The sequence below is a fragment of the Pelodiscus sinensis genome, chromosome 11 (assembly GCF_049634645.1).
Source record: "Pelodiscus sinensis isolate JC-2024 chromosome 11, ASM4963464v1, whole genome shotgun sequence".
Lineage (NCBI taxonomy): Eukaryota > Metazoa > Chordata > Testudines > Trionychidae > Pelodiscus > Pelodiscus sinensis.
In genome coordinates, this window is record NC_134721.1 from 49335151 (window position 1) to 49358526 (window position 23376).

At 43.5% G+C, this 23376-nt stretch overlaps 1 protein-coding gene across 5 annotated transcripts in view; it reads left to right on the plus strand.

Annotated features, from left to right (window-relative positions):
- Positions 1 to 14942: 14942 nt before the first annotated feature.
- The window catches only part of HDAC11 (histone deacetylase 11), an 86982-nt gene continuing 78548 nt past the window's right edge, over positions 14943 to 23376 (plus strand). Inside the window, exons 1-2 of one of the 5 annotated variants that reach the window (XM_075939669.1) lie at positions 14943 to 14985; positions 20426 to 20574. In XM_075939669.1, the coding sequence (XP_075795784.1) occupies positions 14984 to 14985; positions 20426 to 20574 (151 nt within the window). In that variant the 5' untranslated portion in view covers positions 14943 to 14983. Of the gene's footprint in view, positions 14986 to 15990; positions 16258 to 20425; positions 20575 to 23376 lie in introns of those variants that run through there. The other 4 variants (XM_075939670.1, XM_075939672.1, XM_075939668.1 and 1 more) reach the window with 4 other exon arrangements.

Sequence of the window (23376 nt, forward strand, 5' to 3'; positions counted from 1 at the left end):
CAGAGAAAAAGATTACCTTTGATTTCAAAAAGTGTTTGAAATGAAAACAGATTTTATGGTATGTTTGTAATAAGCTTGAGTGTATCAGAACTAGCTATGCAGTTTTTAAATTTTAATTCTGTAACTTACTTTGATCTGTCTGTTTTCACTTGCAACCACTTAAATTCTATCATTTGTACTTAATAAAAATACTTTAGTTTACAATCAAGCCCAGTGTAAATAATTACCTAGGGCAGACAATCAGTGTGATTATCTCTCTTTCATTGATGAAGAGAGCAAACTAGAAGTCATGTTTCCGCTCTACTCTGTGCTGATAAAGCCTTATTTGGAGTATTGTGTCCAGTTCTGAGCACCACATTTCAAGAAAGACGTGGAGAAATTGGAGAAGATCCAGAGAAGAGCAACAAAAATTATTAAAAGTCTAGAAAACTTGACCTAGGAGGGAAGACTGAAAGAACCTGGCTTGGTAAGTTTAGAAAAGAGAAGACCGAGACGGGACATAATAGCGGTTTTCAAGTATCTAAATGGGTGTCACAAGGAGGCGGGAGAAAAATTGTTCTCCTCGGCCTCTGAGGAGAGGACAAGAAGCAATGGACTTAAATTGCAGCAAGGGAGGCTTAGGTTGGACAGTAGGAAAAACTTCCTGTCAGGGTGTTTAAACACTGGAATAAATTGCGTAGGGGGATTGTGGAATCTCTGGATTCTCTGGAGATATTTAAGAGCAGGTTAGACAAACACTTGTCAGGGTTGATCTAGATCAGTGGTCTCCAACCTTTTTAACCACAAGATCACTCTTGCTATTTAAGTTGCAATGTAAGATCTACCTCAGACCCAAATACCTTTGCCTGGCTTCCTTCCCCACCTTCTCTGAGGCCCCACCCTTGCCCCACCTCTCCTCCCAGGCCTCATCCTGTTCACTCCACCCTCTTCCTCACCAAATCTCATTACTTTCAGCAGGCTGTGGTAGGGGGTTAGGGTGCTTGCTTTGGTCTTGGGCCATGGGACTTGGAGTTTGGGAGGGGACAACCTCAAGGTAGGGAGGTGGGGTGTGTTCTGGAGTTGCTTAGGGGATATGGCATTTGCCTGGGGAGCACAAGGGGTTTGAGTCCTGATTCCCCCCTCCACCCATCCTGGGAGCAGCCAGACAGTCAACACAGGCTGCTCCAGTGATAGACCTGGCTCCCACATGAGGAAGGCAAGATAAGGGACCCACTGAAAGCAGCGTGGTTCATGGAGTGGATTAGTGGATAGGGCATTTTCTTGGAGGGTGCAGAGTGGTGAGTTTAAGTTCCACCCAACCTGGGAGTGACCAGACAGCAAACACAGGATAAGGAACCCCCTGAAAGTAGGAAGGTGGGGTGGGTTCTGGAATGCCCTAGGGTATATGGTGTCAGCATCTGGAGTACAGGTTGGTTCCCACCTTCCCCTACTCCACCCACTAATGTAGCAGCCAACATCAGTTGCCCCAGGGATGGAGCTGGCACCTGTATTAGGAAGGCAGGATAAGGGATCCACTGAAAAGTAGAGAGGTGGGGTGGGTTCTTGAGTGGACTAGGGAATAGGGCACTTGCCCAGGATGTGCAGGCTTAGGGTCTTAAGTCCCACCCACCCTAGGAGCAGCCAGACCACCAACACAGGCTGCCCTCAATGGAGCTGGCTCCCACATCAGGAAAGCAGGATAAGGGACCCTCTGAAGGTGGGGTGGGTTCTTGAATGGAGCAGGGGACTAGAGCAGTTGCCTGGAAAACAAGGGCTGTGGGTTCAAGTCCCACCCGCTCTGGGAGTGGCTGGACAGCTGCCAGAGGTGTGGAGCCAAGACAGGGCCTAATTCTGCCCTAGCTCTGTATCACTCCCGAATGCAGCTGGCATGCACAGCAGTGGCTGCATGAGCTGCTCTTCACATATAGCCTCCACTGGCCACGGCTTCCCCATTACTGATCAATGGGAGCTACAGGCGTGGTCTGCTGGCAAGGATAGCATGTGGAGACCCCCTGCTCTTCCCTGCCTCTCTCAGGGGCTGCAGAGACATGACAGCCACCTGCAGGAGCACAATTAGTAGGGGGATAATTACTTCAGGGATAATGACAAGTTAGGCATTTTAGAACTCACTACTCAAAGAATTGAATTTAAGCATGAGAGAGAAATGAAAGTTATGAAAAGCACAGGCCAGTCAAAAACCAAAAAAGAACCCACTTTGCCAGCAGTAAAAGTAGTGACAACCTCCCATGTACGTGTTGGGTCAGGAGACGAGAGGGAAGGACAGCGTGTTTGTGAGAGTGACAGGTACACACAGTGTGTGACAGAGATTTGCATTGTCAAGCTCCCTCCATCCCCTTCCCTCTGTGTGGAGACAGAGCACAGGAGTGGGGGCAGGAGAGACACCCTGACATCAGCCCCCCCCCCACACCATCTTCCTCCCACACCCTGCACAGCAAGCAAGAGGCTCCCAGGGGGCAGGAGCAGCATGAGGATGGGTGGAGGGGCAACGCAAGTGCCAGCACTTAATAGCTTCCTGGCCAAACCAGTCAGGATCCCCTGTCAGAGGCTCCAAGACCTACAGGTAGATTCCAGTCTACTGATTGGTGACTGCTGATCTAGACGGCACTTAGTCCTGCCGTGAGGGCAGGGGACTGGACTCGATGACCTCTTGAGGCCCCTTCCAATTCTATTGTTCTATGAGTCTATGAGCTTTCTTTGTATAAAACTCTTACACAAAGAAAGAAGGATTTATCTGGGGTTTTATTCCTTTTGGGGTTTGGTTTCCTGGGTGCTGTGCCCTAAAACTGCATTCTCCCAGAGCTGAAGTGGTTCAATGTCTGCATTGCTCTTGCGGGGCAGGGGGAGGGGGAGGGAAGAGAGAGAGAGGGGTGGCTCACTCCAACTCTGTACCTTGTCTGGGGGAGAGCAGAGAATGTGGCCCAGCAGGACAAGGTGGTAGGGAATCCCAGAAAGCAAGGAGGCAAGTGTCAGCGGCATAATCAGCACACTGGGGAACAGCTCTAAAGGGTCTTCTGTGACTGCATCCCATCAGAATATGTTCAGGGATATATATATATGTACCCATCATGTAACGGTACTGCCCCTCTGCCATGTATATTGGCCAAACTGAACAGTTTCTGCATGAAAAGACAAATGGACACAAATAAGACATCAAGAAAGGTAACATACAAAAACCAGTAGAGCACTTTAACCTCCCTAGTCACTCAGTAATGAATTTAAAAGCAGCCATCCTTCTACAAACAAACTTCAAACTCAGACCACAAAGAGAGCTGCAATTCATTTGCAAATTTAACATGATCAAATTAGGACTGCATAAGGAGTTAGAGGGGTTATCTCACTACAAAAATAAATCTGTTAGTCTTTAAGGTGCTCACAGGACTCCTAGCTATTTTTGCAATTACAGACTGTGATGGCTAGGAGGAGTGCTGGCCAGCATTCGGTGACTAAAGGGTTAGGGTTAGGTATCTAGGGGGTTAGGGTTAGGTATCTCAGGTATCTAGGGGGTGCTGTCAGGGAGCCAGGAGAGCCAATGGCAGAAGTTGGTGAAATTTAAATTGAAGATATACCTGCCTGCTGTTTCCTGTGTGTGAGTTTTAAGCTAGGAGCAGGGGGGAAGCAAGATGAATTTAATGAGGCAGAGCTACCATGCCTACAGGGAATACTAGGTATGGAAATGGACTGGACCTGGAAGTACAGATCAGTACAGATCATGAGTAGATAGAAAAATGTATATTTAGTCGTGGTCAGGTTATTTTTCTTTGGGGTTTTTTTTTTGGTTTGGTTAAATGTTTCCATGTTAAATTCATGTGCCCCCAATCCCTATATCTAAGTTGCACCCAGAGATACCATTTTTTCTCTGTGTTGTAGTCTGTTTTTTTATTATTTGATCTGTAACACCTACCAACCAAGTATGCTTTTATCAAGTATATCTTTTTGTTTTATTAATAAAATCATCTTTTTAAGGTGATGATTTGATTCTTGTGCCCTGGAATGTAGCAGGAGGTCTGTGTATACATGCCTAAGACTAAGAGGTCAGCTATCAGAGGTCAGCTCCAAAATAACAAAGACCGTATCTACAATACAAGCCTTTATTTTGAAATAATGTTGAGCGGTAAGTCTTCTTACTCTGACTCTTGGTAATCCTCATTTCACGAGGAGTAAGGGAAGTCAAAGGAAGAGTATTCTTCCTTCGACTTCCTGCAGTGTAGGCAGCACCTAAAGCTGAGTTAAGCTATTTTAACTTAAACTACGCAATTGACGCTGCTGAAGTTGAGTAGCTTAATTCTACTTTAGCCCTGCTGTGTAGACATACCCAGAGACTGCAATTTGTTTTCTGTTTTTTCTTTTTCCAGCTCTCCTGTGGTAAAAGAGCTTAAGGATACCCCTCCAGAAGAAGTCCAAGTGCTTCCTTCCTAAGCCTAAGAAGAAAGGTTTTTGTTGTTGTTGTTGTTATTGTTGTTTTGGTTCCCTTGGTCGTGGCTGCTACCTCCCAAGGCCAGGGAATCTGTAACCTTGGAGAGTTTTAGTAAGCAGGAGCCTACAGTGGCAAGATATTTAAGGTCTCTTGCGGGCCCCTATCTTCTACACTCAGGCTACGTCTAGACTACAATGTTTTACCAGAAAAAGGCATGCAAATTGTGCTCCACAGAAGAGGCTTTTCTGAAATTTGGCCCTTCAACACTGGGCCAAATTTCGGGAAAACCTCCTCTTTCAGAAGAGCCCTTCCACTTCGTGGAATGAGGAAGGCAGAGCTTCTGAAAGAGCACGTTTGCTCTTCTGCAAAAAGAAGCGGAAGAGCAGATGCGTTCCCTGGGAAAAACCCCGTAGTCTAGACGTAGCCTCTGAGTGCCAGAGTGGGGAACAGTCTTGACACAAATTGACATAGCTAATGCTCTAAAAGTGTTTTTCAGACGGCATTATTCTACTGTGATTGATAATCTATTTTTTCTTAGAAGTATATATACTTTTCTAAATAGGTTTGATCATGTATATCTATATGAAGACAGATACATCAGAATTTACACATTGTGTGTGTGTACATATTTTGTCCTATTAAATTCATTCCATTTCACTCCTTTGCATACCATCACCCCATTAACTGGCTATTCATGCTTGTAAAGTGACTTGCAAATTAACATTTGATTTGAAAACTTCTGTTCATTTGGAAAGAATTTCATTCCACTAGAAGCAATTTTAGCTATCTCGCTTTACAACAAAGATTTACAGAGTAAAGCAATACATCAAATCTTATGATTCTGTCTCCATCAGATCATCTCAGGGCCTTTAGCAATCTAAAGCTGGGAATCTAAAATCACTATAGCTCTACTTTAGATAAACCAAAGGAGAGATTTATATTCTAAATATGGCCGAAAAAGACCTCATTCTTCTTTTGAAAATTGCACTAAACTGAAGCCATAAAATGGTAGTTAGTGCTATCAGGCTGTCTTATTTTCAAAACTGGGAATATCAGGCTAGATGAATGTCAACAAGGGAGGCGGACTTGTTAGTAAAGATGAGCCCATAAGTAGAGTAATGATGTCTTTGAGAAAGCATCCAAATTGCATTTTCAGCAGCTGTGAGCAATACAGAGGTATGAAATTTACAGCTGCTTCTGAGCTGTATAAAACACAGATCTTTCTCTGTTCTGCTGGATTATAGAAATCGATAATTTTACATTTTCTACACCCATGGAAATAGATTTCTGATATGAATCATGTTACCACATAATAGATAAAAGCTTTTAGGATTAAAGAGATTAAAGTAGCATGATTTTCCAAGATGTTTCTCACTAAAAGCATTAATTAAAACATCTTTGGAAATTCACATCATGAGGTACTATGGAAAAGCTTCACAGAAAAAATGTTCTATTGTAATCTAAAAAATCACTGTTTTCTTCATATTGCCTTAAAAGCTATTTTACCCCTTGTATTACCTATCACATGTTTCTGTAGTATACAGATATTCTGTACATCTGTTTTATACCAGATTCAGTCTCCGAATACTCTGATACCAGGATCTAAATGTATGATCATTTTAAAATAAATTCCCTTTGATGTAGCTCAAGGACACATCACTCATGAGCCTGTGCAAGTTCTTACACCTCAATTTTTTTTTAAAAAGTGACCATTCCCACATGTTCCATCTGAAGAGCACCTTCCTCTGTGTCCATAGGAAAGAAAATGTGGTTTCATAACTAATTACACTCCCTTCTCATATTGAGGACTTTTGCACATGTTTCAGGGGCCTAATAAAGCTTATTGAAATTACTTCCATTTTCATTTTTTTACTGCTGTCTGGTTAGCTTTGTCTATACTGGCTATTGAGCGACAACGTTTTTTGTCATTTATGGGGGCTTAAATCACCCTCCCTGTCCAATGACAAAAGCTTTGCAGCATCAAGTACTAGTATAAAAAATGCTTTCTCAGCAGGAGCACTGTCTTGCTGACAAAGCAAACGCTGCTTGCTGTTCATAGGGATGGAAGTTTTTTGTGGTAGAAAGTGCTGACAATGTTTACACTGCCTGTGTGGACACAGCCCTGTCACTAAGGTACGTCTACACTGCAGAGGAAGATCAAAGCTGCCGCTGCCGATCTTCCAGGGTTTGAATTAGCGTTTTAGTTAAGACCACTAATTCAAAGTGAGAGGGGCACGCCGGTCGATGCCGGTAATCCTGCTTTCATGAGGAGTAAGGGAAGTTGAAGGAAGAGTACACTCCTGGAGTGTAGACAGCGCCAAAAGCTGAGTTAAGCAACTTAGACTTCAGTTACGCAATTAACGTAGCTGGAGTTACGTATCTCAATTCAACTTTGTCCTGTAGTGTAGACGTACCCTTAAAGCTTTGCAGTGCAGACATTCCCATGTTTTTCGAGATATTTGTGGTAATTTCTTGCTATATTTTGGACAAACCGTACTGAATTATGTTTTAAGTTTCTTAGGAGTTCATATAATAAAAAAAGGAAAGGTTTATACATTATTGTATGGAATTGTATGTAACTTTTTTAAGGGGAAGAGGTGGCTATGAAATGGCTAAACCACAGGAAATATTATGAACTCTTTAATAATGCTTTTCAAGTATTATATTAGAACTCTTTTAAACAGTGGTTCATCCAAGAATTAACCTGTGGTTGAGTGGATTTCCTAGGGAATGCAAATTTCCACTTCAGGACCCTTCGCAGTCTGACTTGCTGGGGAATTCAGTGTAGGTAAGGAATTGTGCAGCCTGGAATTACCCTGGTCAGGAGAGAAAGAGATGCTTGTCTTCACCCAAGAGAGATGGTAGCTGGGGAAGTGCAAGCCTCACAATAGATGCCCGTGCTGGACCATAGAGGGGATGTACAAGTGCAGTTACTGTGAACTGTGACAGTGTTATCTAGGGTTTAAAGAATGAACTTGGAAACCATGACTCCTGGGTTCTATTCCTGGATCTGCCACTGACTTACTTGCTGTGTGACTTTGATAACACACTTCACTGATCTCTGACTTATTTTTCTCATGTAAAATGAGTGTTTCAGTGCTTACCCAGTGGTACCTCCCAGCTGTGCTATGAGGTTTGATGCATGAATATAAAATGCCTTGAGATCTGTAGGTGCTATATCCAGTAAATGTTATTAATCTAAGGATCATTTCTGATAGTGGATTCTTATTATGGGCATTCTACTTGGAGCCTGACAGATAAACCATTTACTTCAATTCCAAAAGGCCTATCCACCAAAAACAACAATTTCATATTTTCATACTGTCACTAAATTGAAGGTTGGGCAGATGGGAGGCTATGTTATGAAAGAGAAAAAAAACTTGGGAAGCAAAGGTGAGAAAATATCCAAAGAAATCAGGGCAGATGCAAGAAGTTTTTTGTGTTGTGTATGCCTTTGGGAGACATGCACAGTTATTTCTGAAAGTAACGGCACTTAGGCAATTTCCAGCTGGAAAAAAGATAATGGGTGAAAATAATTATGTAATTGCAACAGTTTTTAATTTGGCTCTGCTATGAGATTGCCCAGTTGCTCAAAAATACAACATTTACAGGCTGTTGGGAAGGTGACACAGAAGAAAAGTTTTAGCAGTGTTTACTAGACAAGACACATAATTCCAAATGTCAGAAGGCCATGGAATTTGCCATAACAGATCAGACAGTTTCAGACAGTTACCTGGATGTTTCAGACGAAGCTGAAACCCCTCTTAATGGACCTAACTGATCCAGAGATCCACTCTTTAAAACCAAAGAATTTGAGAACCTGATTAAATTTCTCATAGAACTCATTGTGCTTTCAAAAGCACATTGTCACCCAAGAAACAATTTGGTTTTCCAACATTATTGTTATTAGATCAAAGTAGGACTGATATATTATTATATCCCATTATAATATGGACATTGGATGAAAAGAGTGAATTTATTTGATATTGGTAGAGCCATCCTTATATTTCTGGGAGGTCAAAATAATTCATGCTCTTACAGTGCATCATTTTGGTCATATTTTCTCTATCTGCATTAGTAAAAAGATTGTTTCTGATGGTATTTCAGATTATAGGCTTTGAGCATGCAAGTAAATCTGTGCAAATAGACTCCTGTGCTTATATAAAGCCCCCTTGAAATAAATAGATGAAGCCAGAACCTATAATCTGAAATGCCTTTGGTGGGTTCCACACATACACAGGAATATGCCTAGACTGGCAATGTTGGGGGTCATAAGTAAGCAAAATAATTCCTTTCTGGATGTAAGAAATTCCTTCTAATATGCCTTTTGTGATTTACAGTATGAAATGAGTGATTTTTTTAGATGACTGTCATGAAAGCATATTAAACTGACCAAACCTTGGGAGTAGACAGGCTGGAGGTTATTGATGACAACCATGATATATGTGTATACTTTCAAGAACATTGTAATTAATTTAGTTCTTTACCATGTTTTACTAGTGTGATCCAAAGCTATTCAACTTGCACTGTGTATCAACAGAAGCAGAACTGAATGAATGGTAGAGACACCAGTTTGACAAATTACACGAGAATACTCTACAAGTTGGGTTGCAGTCCATCTTGGCTTGTTTTCAGCAGGCATCTGGCACCCTCCTTTCTGAAGGATCCCAAAGTGCTTTACAGACAGTAAGTAGTAAGATCTCAATGCATGGATGAGATGATGGTGTAGGGAGAAGGGGTTCTGATTTTTTAGAAACTGGGGAAACTTTTGGGAAAGGGGGAGCCTATACAGGAAGGATGGGCTCCACCTAAACCAAAATGGGAACCAGATTGTTGGCACTTAAAAAGTCGTGGAGCAGTTTTAATAGCTAGGAGAAAGCTGACAGGCACAGAAGAGCACATGGTCTGGACAGAAACATCCCTAAGGGAAACATCTAGTAACAGATCTCTGTCCTAGTAAGGAGGAGATGATGGAAAATTATAAAATACAAGCAACAGTCAAATGAAACAGAATCCCATTCAATTACATTATGTAATGGCAGACAGCTAAAAAGTGACAAGTATTAAAAGTACTTATATAGCAATGCTAGAAGCCTAAATAATAACATGGGTGAGCTAGAGTGCCTCATATTAATTGAGGATATTGATATATTAGGCACCACAGAAACTTGGTGGAATGAGAATAATCAACCAGAAGGACAGAACAGGTTGTGCTGGTAGGGGAGTGGCACTACATGTGAAAGCATAGAGTCAAATGAGGTAAAAATTTCAAATGAATCCAGCTATATCATAGAATCTTATGGGTGATAATTCCATGTTCTAATAATTCTCAAAGGGGTAATCGTGTTAGTCTGTATCTGCAAAAAACAACGAGGAGTCCTATGGCACCTTAAAGACTAAGAGATGTATTTGGGCATAAGCTTTTGTGGGTAAAACCCATTTGTCAGATGCATATGACAAAGTGGTTTTTACCCATGAAAGCTTATGCCCAAATAAATCTGCTAGTCTTTAAGGTGCCATAGGATTCCTCTAATAATGAGAATATAGCAGGAGGGATATATTTCTGACAACCTGATCATGATGGTGATAGTTGAGTGTGAACTGTTCAGGGAGATTAGAGAGTCTATTAAAATAATAATAATTAAAAAACACTTAATAATGGGGGTTTTCAACTATCCCCACGTTGACTGGATACATGTCACCTCAGAATGGGATGCAGAGATGATTTTATTAACACCTTAAATGACCATTTCTTGGAGCAGCTAGAACCAACAAGAACCAACAAGAGAAGTGGCAATTCTTTATTTAGTCCTAAATGGAGCATAAGATCTGGTCCAAGAGGTGACTATAGCTGGATTGCTTGGTAATAATGATCATGATATAATTAATTTTAATACCTCAGTAGCAACACAAAACACCTTAGTATTTCATTTCAGAAAGAGGAAGTACACAAATATGAGAAGGTTAAACAGAAATTGAAGGGTACAATACCAAAAGTGAAATCTCTGTAAGCTGCATGGAAGCTTTTCAATGACACCATAATTGAGGCTCAACTTAAACGTATGTCCCAAATTTAAAAAAAAAACCACACACACACATAGTAAGAGAAACAAAACATGCTACTGTAGCTAAACAAAAAATATAAAAAAAGCAGCAACTGGCATAAAGACATTGTTTCAAAAGTGGAAGTTAAATCCTAGTGAGGAAAATAGAAAGGCCAAAAGAAGAGAGAACTGTTGCAAGTAACTCTCTATGCCATCAGCTCTGCTGGTGGATACTCTTAGGGATGAAACAATGTATGCAAAGCACTGTGGAGTGATGCAGAGCAGAAGGAAAAATTAAAACAAATACAATGAATTTCATAGCTAAGCAGAATATGAAGGAAATATTCCTTCACCAGGTAACTTTTTGGAAAAAGTTGGGAACTAAGTAAAAGTTTTAGCTTTGAGAAGCATGGTGGAAGGTGTCTGTGTAAAGCTTTAGTTCAGAGGAGAATGATTAACAGAAACAGTAGATAGAAAAAAAATACAAGAATTCAATAAATAAATAAACCTGACTGTAAATTTGTTCTTAATTGAATTTTAAAGCTAATGTATATGTAAATACATTAACAGTTATGTATTAATTAATATTAATCTGTAGCCAATAAAACAAATAATACTCAAACCCTAATTAGCACATTAAAGTAATTAATAAGAAATAAAAGGTGTATGTGAATGAATTAATGTTCTCAGGCATGTGCATAGGAAGTCAGCATGAAAAATGGATAATTAAAAGACTGTTAAAAGGATAAAATAGTTTCAGAGGATAATGGTCTCCTGGTGCTAAATAAATACCACGGTGAAATCCAGGCATCTGTCAAAACTAAATGTCAAGTTACAGCCAAGATATTTTAAAGTGGGAGACTTTATCCAGTACTCTTATGGAAGTCCGCACATTATTTCTCTTCTACCCAGAAAATGATAAATCTCTGTGTTAGTCATCTGGGTTCATGGATATTGTTGACTTAGTTGGACTGTTGTTGATGGCTGTATTAATTATCTGGGTTTGCACAGTAAAATTTGTTATGTGCATATTTAAAGAGTTAATTAAGCACTCTTAGAATTTGTTGGGTTTTTTATACTAAATTATTTTTCTCCTCCTATGTACAGGGATGAAAGGAACTTAAATTTCTTACAGGTACTGTTCTATCATAACCAGGGTCCCTGACAGCTCTTTAAATAGCTTTCTGCTGGCTTTTGCCTCAGCTCAGCCAGTTGTTGCTGAAGCTGCGCAGTGGGGTGCAGCGCCTTACTTTCACCTGTTTATGTATCAGGTAGCTCTGCAATTAGGTATGACTTGTGTTTTCAAGGATTCTCAACCTAACAACTAAATGTGCTCCTTAGGCATGCATACAAATTTAATAATGTTGGTCTGGGGGCGAGAGCAGACAATTGGTCATCAGGGTCATGGGATGAAATCGTGGACCCACTGAATTAAATGGGAGTTTTGCCCTTGATTTCAATGGGATCAGGGGTTGTCTTCTAGTTTCTACCCCTGGTTGTGCTACTGACATTTAGTTTGACCTCTGGCAAGTCATTAACTTTAGCTGTTTATCTGCTTAACAAATTTATAAATTATGAAGCACTTAGAGATACTCAGTGAAATATGCTGTGAAGCAGTCATTGAAAATCTGGGGAGGATAAAGCCTTTATTCAACATCAATAATGCACAGTAGGCAGTGCTTTTTTTGTGGTGATATGCCTCGGTACGGTGTAGTAACACCTATTTTCCCCGGGACATGCGGCTCTTAAAGGGGCCGCAACCGCATTTTGGTCCCCGATGTGGCTTTTTTGGGGGGGGAGGGCTCAACTACTTTGATCCTGGAGTATCGGCACCTTTTTTCTTACAAAAAAAGCACTGGCAGTAGGTAATAGGCACACTTATGAAAATCCTGATATGGCTTTACTTCTCATGGCATTAAATCAGTTACTTTTCTTCTGTGATCTTTTATATTTTCCTTAATCCATTTTACAGTGCAACCGTTCATCTTCAATTGATCTTTCATAATTCTTCTGTGCTACTAAAAGTCCAGAACAGTCTCAAGTGTAAGAGATTCTTACAGACAAACAAACAAACAAACAAACAAACAAACAAACAAACAAACAAACAAACAAACGTATTCATCCATTCTGGGACAAGAAGCAATAGGCTTACATTTCAGCAAGGAAGGTTTTGTGTGGACATTAGGAAAAACTTCCCATCGGGGTGGTTAAACACTGGAATAAATTACCAAGGTAGGTTGTGGAATTTTCATCACTGAAGATTTTTTAAGAGCAGATTAGACAAACACCTGTAAGGGATGGTGCTTGGTCCTGCCCTGAGTGCAGGGGACCGGACTTAATGACCTCTGGACCTTAATGACCTTCCTTCCTGCTCTATGACTGGGTGATTGAAGTCCCAGTGTGTGAAAGCCTAGACACTGTCTACTGCATATAATTTTATACTGACTAGCAGCCAAAAGCACTACTGCTCTCTGCTGGCTGAATTGTAGCAGCTTGTATTCATATGCATCACTGTTTCTTCTTTGACTACCTGGGTCATGATGGATAAGGACCAATATATTCCCTAGCAGATATTTTCCTTTTAATGTAAGCAATAAAGCACAAATCACAGAACACCCACGTGGAAGTCATTCACAAAATACTTAATCTTTATTAAAACAATACACTTTTGATAACTAACCTGTTAGCTCCTGCAGTGACTCACTGCAAAGCAATAGTGATCTGAGATCTGACCATATTGTTGAGCGTGCAGCCAGAGATGTATTAAAATATCATGATGCATTATGAATATTTGTTATTCTGCACTTACCTGTTGGAAATAGCCAGCAATTATATGTGCAATAGTCAGTACTGGTGGCTGCTGTGAAGTTCAATTTGTAATTGATCCTCTGCAGCTAGTATTCTAAAGCAGGGGTGAGCAATAATTTTTGAAGGGGGTTACACTTTGTGAATTTGGAAGTAGTCGCGGGCTGCCTGGAAGGGGCAGGGCCTCAGATGGAAGAGGGCTGTTTCCTCTAGGTGCAGCCAACTCATGATGAGGGGGAAGAAACTTCACATGCTCCCCCACCTCCAGACCCTGATTGGCCTGGGGGTGGGGAAGTATGCGAAGTCTTTGCCTCCCACCCCTGTCCCACCAGGGGTGCGCAGTGCTTAGAGAGAACAGCTGGCGGTTCCCGCTAAGCGCCATGTGCCACTAGCGGGGGAGCAGACTTTATATGCTTCTCCTGCCTTCCCACCGCTGCCCTGCCAAGGGCGTGCGGTGCCTAGAGGGAACCACTATCCATTTTGAATAGCTCGTGGTTCCCTCTGGTGCCATGCGTCCCTGGCGGGGGGAGGAGACTTTGCAAGCTCCCTTGTCCCCTCAGTTAGCCTGGGGACAGGGGAATGGCAGGGCAGCTGAAGGCTGGATCCAGTGCTTTGGCATGCCAGGTCCAGCCCATTGACCCTATCTTGCCCACCTCTGTTCTAAAGCATATAGGCTGTGGAGCAATTATTTGACCTACTGATGAAATGACAGTTGTCTAACATGTCAAGCAATCCACACAATTTAGGACAGAAAAAAGAAGGGGCAATTTAGGTAGCTGAGTGTAATAATCTGTTTTGTAATCTGGCCAAGTGAAAAACATAGCACAGGGCCTTCTAATGCAGGGTGGGGAACCTCAGGCTCAGGGGCTGGACGTGGCCCCTGGCTTGTCTGTATCTGGCCCCTGAGGCTCATGGCCCCAAAACCCCAGTGCCACACCTCAGGGCTGGTGCAAGCAAAATCTACCAGGCTGGGCCCCACAGACTCTGGTGTGGGAGGAGAATGTGAGAAGTGTCTTTGTCCTTTGAAGCCATGTCAATGAGGGGGTGGTTGGTTTTTTTTTTGCTTCTCACTTGTTTGTGGCCCCGACTGATCTTTCTGTGGGTCAGTAGCCCCCGACCCAAACAAGGTTCCTCGCCCCAGTTCTAACCTCATGCAGGACCACTGATTCAATAGTAACTCAGGAGCCCCTCAATTGCCATCAGGCAGCCTGGAGGATGGTTTGGAAAGTCACCCTCCCAAACCCGGCCTTAGAGCGACAGGCCGGGACAGCATAACTGCTGCTGGGAGGCGGGAGGGGCTCAGTGCCAGCTCAGTGCGGGGCCAGTGGCAGCTCTTTCCACTCGCCCCTGCTCTGTGGCGCGGAGGTAGGGCTGGGCGAGCTGGCCTGGCCTGCAGAGCCACGTGCCAGGGCCACGCACTCAAGCAGCAGAGACTAGACTGAAAGAAGCAACGAGGGAGGGAAATGGGGGCGGGGCTGCCGGGGAATGAGGCTCCTCCCCCCAGCCCCGCCCGGTCCCAGGCCCCGCCCCCCAGCCCCGCTGGGCCAGTGGCAGGGCGGGCCTCCCGCGGCTCCTCCCCCCGGCCCCGCCCGGTCCCAAGCCCCGCCCCCCAGCCCCGCTGGGCCAGTGGCAGGGCGGGCCTCCCGCGGCTCCGCCTCCCGGCCGCGCTGTGGGGCGGGGCCGCGCGCTGCGGAGCGCTGGCTGGCGGCAGCGGCCGGGGATGTGAGTAGCTGCCGCGATGCAGGCGGGCCGGGGCCTTGCTGGCGCCTCGCGCTCCCTGCCTCGGGAACAGCCGTTGTGCCCCCCTCCCCCCCCGCGCCGGGCGGGGGCTGCTGCGCCCCAGGCCTGGCCGTAGGGCCGGCGCCCGGACAGGCCCCATCTGGGCCCCCGGGGGCGCTGTCTCCGCCGCCGCGGCAGGGGGGGGCCAAGCCCATCCCGGGCGGGGAGGCGGGACCCGACCGGCCTTAGCAACGGCAGTTAAACCGCCTCTGGCCTCGCGGCTCCGCTCCCAGCCTCCCCGGGCCGCGGGTCTGCGGCGCCCGTCGCTCCAGAGTCCTTCCCCCGCCCCTTTTCTCGGGCCTGCCTCAGCGCCCCCCGCCCGGGACCCCCAGCAGCGGCCTCCGCCTCGCTGCCCCCCCCCGCAGCGCTCCCCGGCTCGGGCCGGTTCCCGCCCTGCAGTGTGGGGAGAGCTGCTCAGGCCAGGGCCGGCTCTGCTCGGGCTGCGCCCCTTGCCGTGCAGGCGCCAGGGGTGCGTCGCCAGTGTTTCACGTGGTGACCTTTGCCAGTGTAGTGATCCGAATCGCTTCACAATGTCAGCAACTAATTAATTGCTTCATATTGTCTTTAATTCCTGTAAGTTACTTGACTGGCCGACAGTAAGTTTAGGCCTTCACAGTCCGTTGGCATCATTTCCAATTTAGTTTTAGATACTTTTAGGAATAATTTAAATTAAAAAATCCGTTTTCTTTCAAATGGATTTTCTGAATTCGTCATTTTTCCATGAGGACTTTTTGTGTCTTGAATTTCTGTCTGTGGTTGTATGAAAGAACCCATGCAAAGAGAAGGGGGAAATTGAGTATTAGGGATGTTGAGGGGTGCTTATTTTGTAAATGTGGAACTGCTATAAATTTCAATGAATACATGTTTACACATGGGGGAGCAGGCAGGAGCTGATGCTCTTGGGGAGCTGGCTTTTAAGCCAACTTCCTGCGAGCGCCATTTCCCACCTGCTTCCTCCATTCCTTGCTCCCGTGATGCTGCCTTTGTGGGAGGCAGCAGTGTGGGGGTGGCAGGTGTCTCCCCATGATTACCAACTCTCACCTGTCCCACTCCCCCGTGTCTGATACAAAGGTAGAGCTGGGGAGGCTGCGCGTAACCGTTAGAATTAACCAAGCCCAGACTCATCAGTTAATCGTGTACATAGCTACACATTCACATGTGGTGTCTGATTCTGGAAAGAACTCTTCTGTATTTTTCCTGTTATATCCAAGAGTTGTGAGTATTAATTTTAATGATAATATGTAACATTTTTAGACTGGAGTTTTTTAAATATTATGTTTATAATCCTGTCAGAGGTACAGTTGGTATGAAAGACAATAGAACAATCACAATATTATTCTATAATCCTGATTCAAGAATTTCTAACAATCTCTGTGGAAATTTTGTGTGACTCAAGTTTGGACTCGAAAATTCCAATGTGTTTTATATTTCCATCAAGTTTTAGGTTTGGTTGGATGTCTTCTCTTATTTATATTCCCTAATGTGTAGGACATTACGTTTTGATTTGTATTTAGAAACAAAACTTTGAAACTTGAGCCCAGTAATTTAAAATAAACTTCAGATTGTCAAGTGAAAGATTGAGCCCCCATTTTAAAATTTAAAGTGGGTTAGAATTTAGCCAGTCTGGAGAACGGTGGAGGTGGAAATGGAACTCAGTTTTGCCAATAGCTGAATTTACTGTTGGAATAAAGTAATGTACATAATTGGTGCATCTTTGAGTGTATTGACATATTGCTTTGTTCAGATACTTGAACATAAGTGAGACCCTACCAAATTCTTGGTCAATTTTGTGGCCAAGGGGTTTTAATATCTTGTGTGCAAGTCTTTACATCATAAATTTCACATCATAAATGGAGGTCCTGACTCATAGGTCAGCCAGGGTGGGAGGTTTGCAAGCTTATTGTAGATGGTCATGGGATTGCCATCCTTACTTTTGTGGTGCTGCTGGCAGGCTGTTGCCTTCAGAGCTGAACAGCCTGAGAGGGAGGCCTGCTCACCAAGCATCCAGCTTAGAAGATAGGGCTGTGGCCAACCGCAGTGTAGAAGTGAAAGTGGCAGGGTTTGGGGGTGGGGGATGTTAGAATACTATCTGTGTGGTATTCTTAGCAGTCTCCCACCTAAGTGAGGGAGATGACAGTTGGAGCTGCAGCCTCTATCCTCCACTCTCAGGCAGAAGTGGCTCCATACCGCTGGCTGCCAGGGAGAGTGGCCAAACATGGTGGAGGAGAGACACAAGGAGAGAAGGACAGAGAGCCTTTCCTTCCCTGCCCCCAGCAGGCCAGTTGTGGGGAGGTTGACCCGCTCCTCTGAGATAAGATTTTTGTAACAAGAAATATTACCTCTGGCCTGTCATTTAAATCAGCTTCTCTACCAGATGATTGGAAGATAGCTAATATGATACCAGTTTTTAATAAAAGCTCTAGAGTCAGTCCTGGCAATTGCAAGCTCTTAAGCCTAACTTCAGTACCAGGCAAATTGGTTGAAGCTATAAAAGAAAACAGAATTATCAACACACATAGATGACCACAATTTGTTGAGGAAGAGTCTTTGTAACACATAATCATGCCATACCAATCTATTAGAATTCTTTGAGAGGTCAGTAAACATGGAGACAAAGGTGATCCACAGTATATAGTGTATTGGGATGTTTGGAAAGCCTTTGACAAGGTTCATCATGAAATGCACTTAAAGTTAAGGATTCATGGGCTAAAAAGGAAGGGCCTCTCGTGGATCAGAAACTAGTTAAAAGACCGGAAACAATATGTAAGAATTAATGGTCCAGTTATTCTTGGCGTTTCAAAGGGGCAGCCCCGCATGGAGCCCAGGGTCAGCTCCATGTGGTGCTGCTTTGAAACGCGGCGGTGTAGCCGGACATGAACCCCATTTTGTCCCATCCCCCCCCTCTCGGAGAGCAAGAGAAAGGCAGTCAGCCTTTAATGCCCTGGGAATGCAGGTGTGCTGCCTGTCCCTGACACTACCATAAACAGAAACCAGACAGTAAATAGGCTAGCTGACGACCCGGGGCCTCCCGCCGCCCTGATGGCTAGTACCAGTAATTGACATGCCTGCACTGTCCCAGGAGAGGAATCTTCGCCCATCACATACCAGAGGTGCCATGCCCATTTTCTGCATTTTCCAGGTGTGAATTATGCTTTGCATCCTTCTTGGGAAACTTGGCATCCAAAGCCATTTTTCCTAATTGGCCACTTGAGACCAGGAAGAAGCCTACGTGACCCAAGGGGTATAAAGAGGGTGTAGTAGCATTTAACAGCTAAGCTTACCCTGTAACAATAAACCTGTAACTGTTTAAGTTTTAACCTGACTCCTTCATTTGCTGTAACAGAACCAAGCACAATTTTAAAAAGAACTTCAGCCGGTCATAAGGGACAGGTATAGGAAGAGCTTGGGCATTTTGGATCGTGTCACTCCCAGGTGACAGATCCGTTGGGGCATCTCTCAGTCTTCCCTAGACTGCCCGCTGCGAAGGGATCCTGTATCTTAGCAGCTGAAATCTGATCTGTAAACTTCTTGGGGCGCCTGTCAACCTTCTCCAGGTTGCCCGCTGCAAAGGGACTCTGGTCTCAGCAGTTGAAGTCTTGGGTGTATAACACACACACACCCCACTCACTGCCCTGACCGTCGGCTGACAGGCGGCGGCGTTTGCATGGAGCCCGGGGTCAGTTGAGGTTCCAGTGCAGCACGCAGAGTGGCATTTCAAAGCGGCAGCGCAGCATGGAGCCCGGGGTCAGTACTGTATGCTGATCCTGGGGTCTAGGAGGGCCCTTTCACTTTGAAATGAACAATAGCACCTGCTGGGGACTCTTGTACATTTCAAAGCTGGCACCTGTGTGCAGCCCTGAGTCAGAGGGACTTCCCGCTGGCCCTGGGCTTCATGTGGATTTCCACATTCTTCCTTTGAAATGTACAAGAGCCCCAGTGGGGGCTCTTGTTCATTTCAAAGCGGAAGCGCTCTCCTGGAGCCCGGGATCAGCATCCCCACAGTGAGGGCTCTTGTACATTTCAGAGGAGGAATGCGGAATGCCTATCAACATCGACTAGTCATTTACTTGACATTTAACACCCTTACTGTTAATAGCTAGCTGACTCATTGTGGCTAGTTTTCTAAAACATCTCCATGTATAGTGGCAGTCAAAAAATCTTGCAGAATACTCAGAACTATTAGAAAAGGGACAGATCAGTGCTTGGGACTGGTCCTGCCTTGGGCAGGGGGCTTGACCTGATGACCTTCTGAGGTCTCTTCCAGTTCTATGATTCTCAGACTTCAGCAACTCCGGGACCTCCATTTAAACTTAATTTTTTTTTATGGACCTCTGCAAGCCAGCTTCTAACTTTACCTAGGGGTGCTCAATTCCTTCTTCAGCCCCAAATTCCACTCCACCCTTCTTCCCAACGTTCCATCCTCACTCTTTCTGCCCCTCCTCTTCCCTCCCCTGAGCATACACTATTCCTGTTCCTCCTGCTTCCTTCCAGCATCTCCTGCATACCTGGACATGACTTGCAGCCCCTCCACCATGGAGAAGCATGCAGACTCCTGTTTGAGAACCACTGGGCTAGATAATAAGACAGTAAATATCACAATGCCCCTACATAAATCCCTGGTATGCCAAAACCTTGGATACTGCATGCACTTCTGGTTGCCAAATCTCAAGAAAGATACATTAGAAAAGGGAAAAGGTATAGAGAAGGGCAACAAAAATAAATAATGGTATGGAACAGATTTCATATGTGGAGAGATTAAAAAGGCTGAGCCTATTCATCTTTTTAAGAGACAATGAGGGACACATAATTAGAGGAGTAGAAATGCCTCTAAATGACATGAAAGGGTAGAAATAGTGGATAAGGGAATGTTATTTATCCAAGAACCAGAAGTCATCCAATGAAACTAATAGGTTGCAGGCTTAAAACAAAAGGAAGTCATTCTTAATACAATACACAGTCAACCGGTGGAACTCATTGGCAGGGCATGTTGTGAAGGCAAAAGCTATATCTAACATCAAAAAAGAATTAAATAAGTTCTTAGAGGCTAGGTCCATCAATAGATATTAGCCAAAATGGTCATGAATGCAACCCCATACTCTGAGTGTCCAGAAGTCTGTGACTGCTAGATGTTGGCACTGTACAATAGGGAATGGATCAATTGATATTTACCCTGTTCTGTATATTCCCTTTAAACCCCCTGTCACCGGCAACTATCAGAATACAAGATACTGAACTAGATAGACCACTGGTCTGACTCACATTGGCCATTCTTATTCTCAACAAGCCAGACAATGGCCCTCGCTGCTTGTTGAAGGGTGAGGCCTTTAGATTTTTCTTTATCAGTTGTTAGAAATAGTGATGGTTTTATTTTTTTTTCCTTAAGGCCTCACAGAACCGAGCTGTATCATGAAGTCCCACCAACATGCTGGCCTATTGTATATTCTCCAGACTACAACATCACATTTATGGGATTGGAGAAGCTACATCCATTTGATGCAGGGAAATGGGGAAAAGTAATCAATTTCTTAAAAGGTAAAAGAATGACAAGGTTATGCTCATTATCCAACTTGTGTTTAAGTGGTGGTAAGCTGATAATTGTGCAAAGAAAATGGAACAGAAAAAGTAATTGCAGGCAGGATCTATAAGCATCAACTATACTTACTGCTAATAGAGATAATAGCTGCTCTACATTACTATCTTTTACTTTCTGGGCAAACCATGCTTTTTTTCTTTTTAAATGTATCCCCTTTATAATAATTGAATGTCTGTGAATCCACAAATTTAAACCTCAGTAATTTTAATTTAGACTTAACATTTCGTATGTAAATTGAGGTCTATGCACTTTACATTATTGAGAATTATGTTTTAAAAATGGAGAATTTAAAAGTGGAGCCACTTGGACATTAAAGAAACCACTGTGGTTTTCTTTAAATCATGGGTTTGCTCCACCACATTTTCTTTCCCACAAATATTTTGCAGAGGACTTTCCACTTCCATTTAGGGAAGCAAATTCCCATTTAAGTGATTAACTGGCTAAACATATTGTTTAACTGGTTAATTGATTGAAAGAGAGGGTTGGTGGTGAGCGGGGGAGTGCTCTGCCCCTTGTCTGCAGCTGGGCTGGAGTGTCCCCTGCCACAGAGTGTCCCCTGGCTGGTCCAGAGCAGCCCCTGCCTGGGGCAGGCCAAGGTGCACTGCAGGCAGGGGCTGCTCTGGCATTCCATCTGGAGCAGCCCCTGTCTGCAGTGGGCCCTCAGTCATCACTGGTTAACGTTAACGGGTAAGCCTCTTCCATGAAGGGTGAAGCTTACTGGATAAACATTCACATCCCTGCTCCCATTTTGGCTGCATTTCTATTCTGCCATGTATGTAAAGTGAAACTCACATAATGGTTGTCAGTTTCACACTGTCATTGGGTTTGAAAAACAGCAGGAAAAATTCTCACTTCTGGGCAAAATGGTGAGCAACAGCAAAACTAGGGGAGCTACATGTGTAAAAACTCATGAAGGCAGCAATGCATTGGCAGGTTATTTTCAAATCGTAACAGCTGGAAACATCTTTAATGAAAGATTTACTCTTGCAGAAATTGGTTGCTTAGCATGAAAAATTCCAGTCACTGCTGAAAGCTCCCTACTTCTCACTAATAGTTGATCAAGTGCATTTTTAAAACTCGTACCAAAGAACTACACAAACTATATAGAGTAGAGAAGATCCCGAATTCATGGCAATAATACATCACTAACTATATGAAGTATTCTGTTGTTTTAAGGAGAAATTAACTTGAAATTTCTGAGAATCTTAAACAAATTTGTGTGTTTTCACATTGCCTCTCCTGTGAAGCTAGTATGCTGAATCTAACTGTGGGACTCTTAACAGGGGACTCTTCTTCTTGTGCTGATTCAGATGAAAAAGTGCAAGGCCATATGCTTTTAGCATACAAAGCATCCTTATGGTACTCAGTAAATTATTTATTCTCAGAGCAGGTGCAATACTTGCATTTTTTTAATCTTGTACTACCGCATCTGTTCCATCCACAGTTGTTAGATTTCAGTCACCATACCCCTTTAATTTTAGTCTCTCTGAGATTATCATAAAGAAGGACAAATAAATGCCTTTTGACATGTTTATTCTAAGCGACTGCCTTTTGACATCTAGTATAAAATGCTTGTCAGACACAAATGAGCCCTATTCGCAACAGACCACTTTGCTAGCTGACTTTATTTGAATTGTAACGATGTAATGAACATTTTGGCATTTTATGTACTACTGTGTTCATTGTGGTTACAAACTGATTACTAAATGTTTTCTGTCACCACCTGATGAGAGGGGAAGCTAAATTAATAAAAGGTTACCTTTGAATACTGGAGGCAGATCCTGTTTTGCAGTTCCAATTACAACTTTATTTTAAGGCTAACCCTGAAACTAAAACTGCACGATGGCTCCAATTCTGCTGAAATGAAGATTAGTGTGCTGAGGGGCACTAATATTGCTGTTTACACAGATGAAAAGTTCTATGGAGAAATACTGTTGGGAATTTAAATTTAAGAAGTTAGGATAAAAGCTTGTAAAATTTCAGCACCTTTTCACATGAGGATAGAGCTTACGTAGCCAGGCCAAAAATACCTGTGCTTCCATCATGCCCAAGCCAGTGGTCCAACCAGAATCATGACTATCTCATTGATGTTGCCACATAGTCATTCCTCTGTCAATAAACTATCTCTGCCTCTGCACACAAATTCATGCGTATACACGCTAAGTACATTCCTTTAATGAATTCTGGGATCATTCCCAGTTCCCTTCTGCAGTATTTGAATCTTGATTTGTTCTCCTCCATCTCCCAATTAATGAACATTGGGTTCGTCTTTGTTGGGCTCCTCTGAGGTTCCTGTTCTTTAAGATGCGCACACATTTCTGACAACTCTGCTCTTCACTCTTCAGTTCTTAAGGAAAAACTGATGGCCCCAGCCACTTTGCTTCCTTCTCCATTTTGTAAAAGAGAAGGGGCACTCCTGACTGGAAAACCGCTAGAGGTATTTTGGCTCAGGAAAGAAATTGTTGTGTCTCTGGTCCCATTCATGTAGGCAAAATTTCTATATGAGCTGAGTGAATGGTTTTTGAAGCCTTGGTCAATAGGAACACAGATGTTCTTCCAGTATGTCCACTTATGTCCCTGGTTATGTAAAAGTATCATATGTCCATGTACAGACATCTTGGGGTGATACTTAGGAGAACAATAGTTTGTATTGGGAATACGTAATTTTATGTAAGTTGCCAGTGGGTAACCAAATATGGAGAGCAAGCTACGACTGCTTCCAGGCTTTTGCAAATTAAATA